General features: G+C 55.8%; 1 protein-coding gene across 2 annotated transcripts in view; it reads right to left on the bottom strand.

Moving 5' to 3' along the window:
• The window catches only part of CDT1 (chromatin licensing and DNA replication factor 1), a 4,271-nt gene extending 3,103 nt beyond the window's left edge, over nucleotides 1-1,168 (bottom strand). Inside the window, exons 1-3 of one of the 2 annotated variants that reach the window (XM_010843962.1) lie at nucleotides 876-1,167; nucleotides 271-396; nucleotides 41-192 (exon numbers count right to left, since the gene is read on the bottom strand). In XM_010843962.1, the coding sequence (XP_010842264.1) occupies nucleotides 41-192; nucleotides 271-396; nucleotides 876-1,106 (509 nt within the window). In that variant the 5' untranslated portion in view covers nucleotides 1,107-1,167. Of the gene's footprint in view, nucleotides 1-40; nucleotides 193-270; nucleotides 397-875 lie in introns of both variants that reach the window. The other variant, XM_010843961.1, reaches the window with a different exon arrangement.
• Between the last annotated feature and the right edge of the window lie 5,352 nt (nucleotides 1,169-6,520).

Here is a 6,520-nt window from a genome sequence, read left to right on the forward strand (position 1 = left end):
GCTTACCCTTTCCTGGGGTGCCTAGCCACTCAGGACTCACCATGGCTCCTCCAGGCGTCCCTCATCCTCTGGAGCGCTGGGTTCCCCAGCATCCTTCTGTGCACTTGCTTTCAGCTCCTGGAACCGTGCCCCCAGCTCCTGTGCCCGCTGCAGGCACGACTTGAGCTCAGATAAGGTGACCTTTGAAGGGACCTGTGGACACAGGGTTCCTCAGCCCGCCTGTCAGCCCACTCTAGGCCACCTACCCTCCCCTCGGTCCAGCCTCCTCACCTTGTTTTCCTGGGCTGCCAAGCAGGGTCGCCCACCAGCTGAGCGGGCAGCCTTCTTTGTCTCCTTGCTCTGGGGAGAAGGGTGCTCTGGGGAGCCAGGGGCAGCCGGGGAACTGGGGCCAGAGACCTGATGGGAAGGACCCCAAAGGTGATGAAACCACAAGACCCTGGGGTGCACCGTCTCCCAGAAAGCGTCTCTCCAGTCCCCTCAATTAACCAGTAAACACCCACTCACAGACAGGTCGAATCATCCAGGCCCGACCCCTGGCCAGTCTTGCAGACGAGCCTGGTGTTAACCAGCCCGCTGGCCCTCTTCCAACATCGGTCAGACCCGGCAGGCATCCCCGCATCTCGGACGTCCTCTGGAAGGGAGGACCCCGCCTACCAGGTGCACGTGACCTGGCCCAGCCCCTCCTCCCACTGGGGGTGGATCTAGGTTCACCCCGGGATTCCAGGCCCCCTGTCGGTGCCCTCCTCCAGGGCTGCTCTCTCCAGCAAACCCGCCTCCTTCCCGCCCGGCACCAATCCCCTCTCCACGGGTTCCCTCCCGTCTGTCCGTCACCCCGGCCTCAGTTTCCCCCTCCCCTCCGCGCCCCGCGCTCTTACCGCGTCAGCCGACAGCTTCAGCCTCTTGCGCGCGGGCGGCACACGCTCGTCGCGCGTGGGCTCGGCAGGCGGGCGGGTGCGTTTGCGGCTGCTGCCGGGACCTGGAGCCGCGGCGCAGGGCGCGGACTTGGCGGGGCTCGGGGTGCGCCACGCCGGCTTGGCGCGCGGCAGCGTGGCGCTGCCCCCGGGACGGCGGCGCGCAAAGAAGTCGGTGAGGCGGCGCTGCGCCATGGCGGGAGCGGCGGGATCTGGAGCAGCAGGAGCACCGTGGTGGGCCGGCGGACGGAAGTGGAGCTGCGCTTCCCGCGGATTTTCGCGCCGCGCCCTGGCTCCGCCCCCGCCATGGGCGGGACCATCGGCACCTCGGCCAGGGGAGTTGGCGCGAAATAGACGCTCCGGGGCGCATGCGCGGTGGTTCTCTCGCGCCGCTCTGGCTCGGGCTGCGCCTCCCGCGCATGCGCCACTGGGAGGGCCTGGGGACGTTGGCTGTCCTCCTGCTATCTTCCAGGCCGTGGCCGGGTCTGCGCGAGTGGGCGCCAAGCTAGTGCTGTCCTGGCAAAGAGGGAAATGGTACGCTGCTTCCAGCGGAAATTTAAGCTAATACGGTGCAGTAAAGCTGGCATCAGACTGCTCGGACCTGGAGGGTGCTGTGCATGTGGGAGGCGCATCCTGGGCCAGGCCTGAGGCTCAGTGTGTGGACCCGGACGCTGAGGCAGCGGGGGTGCGCCTCTCCGACCGAAACCACTGAATTGCACACTTCTTTAAGGGTGAACGTGATTATCGGGCTATCTGGCAGGTTCCGTGTCTGTGGAATTCCCATCATAGAAGAATGCAGTTAGCCCGGTCCTGAAGTCTGACCGCAGGTCTGGGAGGAAACTAAATCACAAGGGTTGTCTTTGGGAGGGGGTGAAAACTGAGACTAGACTGGCGTTTTACTTTGCCATTTTTGCCAAGTTTTGTGTAAAGAGTGTGAATTGTGCCTTTAGAAAAGTTAAAGGAACAGAAACATCTGTCGGGCTGCTGTTTGCAAAATGACGAGATTGATAAAGTTGGGAGCCCCCGAGACAGGTGGATATAGAAGCATCGTTTCCCGTATGTAATAAAGGGTGTCCGCAACTAGATCCATAGTTTGTTAACAGACAGGAGCAAGCTATTCGTGGGCCGAGGCTATAAGGCTACATTTTGCTACACGTTTGTTTTGGTGTGTGTATTCGTGTCACCCAGTAAAAATTTTTTAATTTACTTTATTGAAATACAGTTGCTTTACAGTGTTGAGTTAATGTCTGCTGTATAGCACGGTGATATTTTACACACACACACACACACACATATATATATACACCCTGGAGAGTAGGCATTTGGGGGTGACTTTAACCCTGGGGCCAGTTACTTCTCAAGAGAACTGCCCACCCACCTGCAGTGATGGAGTGTGTCAGCCCTCCCCTACTTGGCCCTCTGGTCTGAGGGGCAGCTGAGCCAATCAGAACCTCTTCTGGGACCCAGGACTCTGGAGTTGGAATCCCCTCTGTCTTCTCTGGTGGCAAAAAGTGAGATGGAGGAGGACCGCCACCTTCACCATGTGTGTAGAGACAGAGTAAGGGCCTTGTGGCCCCAGAGAAGAACTAACTCAGATTGTTATTCTTTTCATTTTGATCTCTTGTGAGGCCCACGTTTTCTGAGGTAGCCTCGATTCCGTCCCACACACCCGCCTCTTCAGCTTAAAGTGCCGGGTGGATTTCTATTTCTCCCAACCCAAGGAGTCTTGGGGCTTCCCAGGTGGCACAGTGGTAAAGAATCCACCTGCCAATGCAGGAGATGCGGGTTCAGTCCCTGGGTTGGGAAGATCCCCTTCTGTGACAAGGTTCCTCTGACATGTCAGGTTAGTTTGTAGGTGTGGAATGCTCAGAGAGGACAGTCTGGCTGAAATGCTTGGGCAAGAGAGACCAAATGGCAGAGGGGCCAGGGTCCTTGTCTGTGGATGTTTACCCTGCAGAAACTTGGAGATCTGGGACTGTGCCTTCAGTCATTTGGTCAACCAGTGTTTATTGAGTGACGAAGGACCACAAGGAGAAGGGACTCAGGCATTGAATATTAATGACCAAAGTGTGTGTGATTACCACGTGCCGGGTCTAGTCCTGAGAGCTTTATATATACTGCTACATCTGATGCACACAGCTACCTAGGACATAGATTCTACAGATATGCCCATTTCATGGATATGAAGACTGAGATCAGAGAGGCTGAGCCACTTGTTTCAGGTCACAGACCCTGCAAGAGACCGAACTGAAATTCAAACCCATGCCCCCACTGCTGGCCAGCCCACCCATCTGAGGTGAGCCAGAGCCTGTGCCCACCCAGGTGACCCCCATCCCTGACTGGAGTGACTTAGTTTGGTCCCTCCACCAGCTCCTTGAGAGGCCTGTGGGCTTAATCTCTGTCAGCCAGGCCTGTTCTGGATCTACATACAGGAACATCACTGGTTGTGGGCTGACTTAAACTTTCAACCTGGAGGTTGGCCAAGGGGACTGCTGTGGTCTCCAGTTTGCTTTTCCTGCAGAATTCCTCAGCCCAGGGTTTGGTCTCATCAGGCCACAAGCTGAAGTTTACAGACTCTGGCAATCTGGTGCTTCACTCCCTCCGTCACTGTGCCCTGGTCCCAGACAGCATCCCCAATGTGAGGCTGGATTTTCTTCATATGCTTTGACCAAAACAGCTCATCACAGCAAATTGGACGTGGAGGAGCTGTAAGAATCCAGCCACCTCCTATTCAACCAGACTTTAAAGTGACTGACAAAAAGCAAAAGAATGCCACTCTTCCACTAACATTTTTTGTCTTGGGAAGTACAACTCATTTTCATTTTTTTAAAGTGTGGGTCCATCACTGTTATTTTTAATGATTTAATACGTAGGCTTTTAAAGCCTCTTTTAATATGGCAAATATTGATAGCTATAACCCACATCAACAAAAGCCCCTAGGGGGTCCTCAGTAATTTTTAGGGGTGTACAGCTGGGGTCTGAATGGGTGAAGGATCTTCAGTCAAACAGCCCAAGTGGAATCTGGCTATGTGACTCCACACAGGTGGCTGCATCACCGTAGCCACAGTCTTCTCATCTGTAACAAGGGATCGTAATACTACTTGGCCCATGAGGATTAGTGTGGGTGAAGTGCCCAGCACAGTGCTTGGACCACAGCCAGTCCAAGCAGATGGGGCTTGCCATCATCACCATCACCACCATCACTTTAGCCACACTGCAAAATACGAAGAGTTGCAGTAGGTTCCGAGTTTGGACCACAGCCATGTCTGACCTCCCTAGGGTCCACCCAGCCCCACTGCTGCTCCTGCCAGTCTTGCCACCTTAGTACCTGTGTCTCTTTTCCCCAGTTCTGTACCTTGGCACCATTTACACGTCACAGCAACTACCCAGGGTGTGTAGCCACTTACAGATTTTACACAGTTTCAGAAAACAAAACTAGCTGGCCTCTGCTGGGGTGTGCTGTGTGCAGGCCCTGGCCCCTGTGAGTGGAATGCCTTATCTGTCTCACCCTATAAGTGGTCTCCCATTTTGGGTGAAGAAACCGACTCTCCCGGCACACAGAGCAGGTGCACTGGGAAGCTGTGTCTGTATCCCTACCTCTGCCTCTCAGTCTGCTGCTCTTTATTCTGCAGTCAGAGACTTGTGGTGGAATTCAGGCTTCTGGGGACTCCCATGGACCTGGCCAAAAGCCCCCACTGGCAGCCACTAGGGTGCATTTAGTGGTCTTGGCTTGTCACACGAGGTCCGTGGCCAAGTATGGAGGTGGTTTTTCACCTTCAGTGAAGACATTTGGATCTCAGCCAGGATCCATCTGCACTTCACTCACTGTCCACCAGGCAACCTTGGGCTCCATAACAGGATGGGACAAAGTGGAAGCCACTGGCTCCAGTGTGAGTGACCCAAGAAGTCTCCCCTTCCCCCCTCCCCAGGCCTGAGTCTCCTCATCCATACCAGGGGGACCTAAAGGGAACCTGGTGTCAGCAGGCTACTGTGAGAATCATGGAAAAGGGAACTGAGCCTGAGACTCTTACGTGATGATGACAGATACTGTCACCAGCCCTCTTAGTTTCAGAGCAGGTGGGGGTGGGGGTGGGGGACTGTCTTGCTCCAATGTCAGTGTCTACCACAGTGCTGTCCAAAAGAAATGTAGCTGGAGCCACAAGTGTAGTTTACATTTTTTAGTAGCTGCATTAAAAAGGTATAAAGGATAAGGTGACAGTTGTGAGATAAATTACCCGTATTTCCAAGATGTTATTTCAACAAGTCAATATAAAATTTACTATTACCATCATCATCACGAAGTACTAATCACTAGTACCGATCATATGAAGTGAAGCCTGTATTTTACACTGACTGCTGCTGCTACTGCTAAGTCACTTCAGTCATGTCTGACTCTGTGCGACCCCATAGACGGCAGCCCACCAGGCTCCCCCGCCCCTGGGATTCTCCAGGCAAGAACACTGGAGTGGGTTGCCATTTCCTTCTCCAATGCAGGAAAGTGAAAATTGAAAGTGAAGTCGCTCAGTCGTTTCCGACTCTTAGCGACCCCATGGACTACAGCCCACCAGGCTCCTCTATCCATGGGATTTTCCAGGCAAGAGTACTGAAGTGGGGTGCCATGGCCTTCTCAGATTTTACACTGACAGCACATCTCAATTTGGAGCGTGCTAAACTGTCATGGAAATACTCGATCTTTATTTTGAAATCATGAAATTGGAAGAGTGGAATCACGTGCCCAAGTTATTCTAAGTAGACTTAAATTTTTCCAATAAGGGCAAAAAGTGTTAAAATTAGCTAAAGGCAAATGCAAGAGCAGGCCAGAGGCCCCCCACTGCGCACCGGCCTGTGGAGTCAGGAGCAGGCAGAAGCGGTGTGGACGACCAGGGACCTGACACAAAGAAGAGACGGTGCGAGGGCCCTGCGACGCAAGAAGAGGCGGCCGGAGGTGAGGGCCAATCCTGGGTGCAGCCCTCGAGTGGACGCGCACCACCCGGGGCATGAGAGCAACGCACCCTGGAGCTGCCAATCTCGCAGGCCCGGGACTAGTGGGGGCTAGGCTAGGGGCCTGGTTGTCCGTCACGTGGCGTTGCCCACCCAGGCGGTGGGGAACCACGTGATGGGCGGGGCGAGCCCTCAGGGGCGTGGCTGCCTCCAGGGGCGGGGCCGCGCGCCAAAGCGGGAGAGTTCCAGGAGTTGCCGCCGGACAGGGTACCTCAGTCACGGCATCTGCCGCCAGGGGGCGCCGGGCTACCTGGTCACCACAGTCCCAGGGTCCTGTCACGCTCCGGCTTGCCTGCCCTGACCACCCCGAGTCCTGTCACCTGCTGCCCTCCCGGCGCACCGTTTGCCCACAGGGTGGCCCCACGTGGCGAGACGTCCTAAACCTGCGTGAACAACCTGAGACAACAGAGACGTTCCTGAGACCGAGGGGCTTGTCTCCGGAAGCCAGATGACACCAGCGTCTGCCCAGCGGGGTTCCTTCCCTCCCCCGGAGGGTGGCGGTGGGCACCCCTCCTGAGGTAGCCGCGGCCCGTGGACTACCCCCGAGGCTCTGTAAACGTCCCTCTGACGCCCTGACGGCCTGCCGCCTGTGAGCAGGGGGGGTGTCC

The sequence above is a fragment of the Bison bison genome, unplaced genomic scaffold (genome assembly GCF_000754665.1).
Source record: "Bison bison bison isolate TAMUID 2011002044 unplaced genomic scaffold, Bison_UMD1.0 scf7180017864192, whole genome shotgun sequence".
NCBI classification, from domain to species: Eukaryota; Metazoa; Chordata; class Mammalia; order Artiodactyla; family Bovidae; genus Bison; species Bison bison.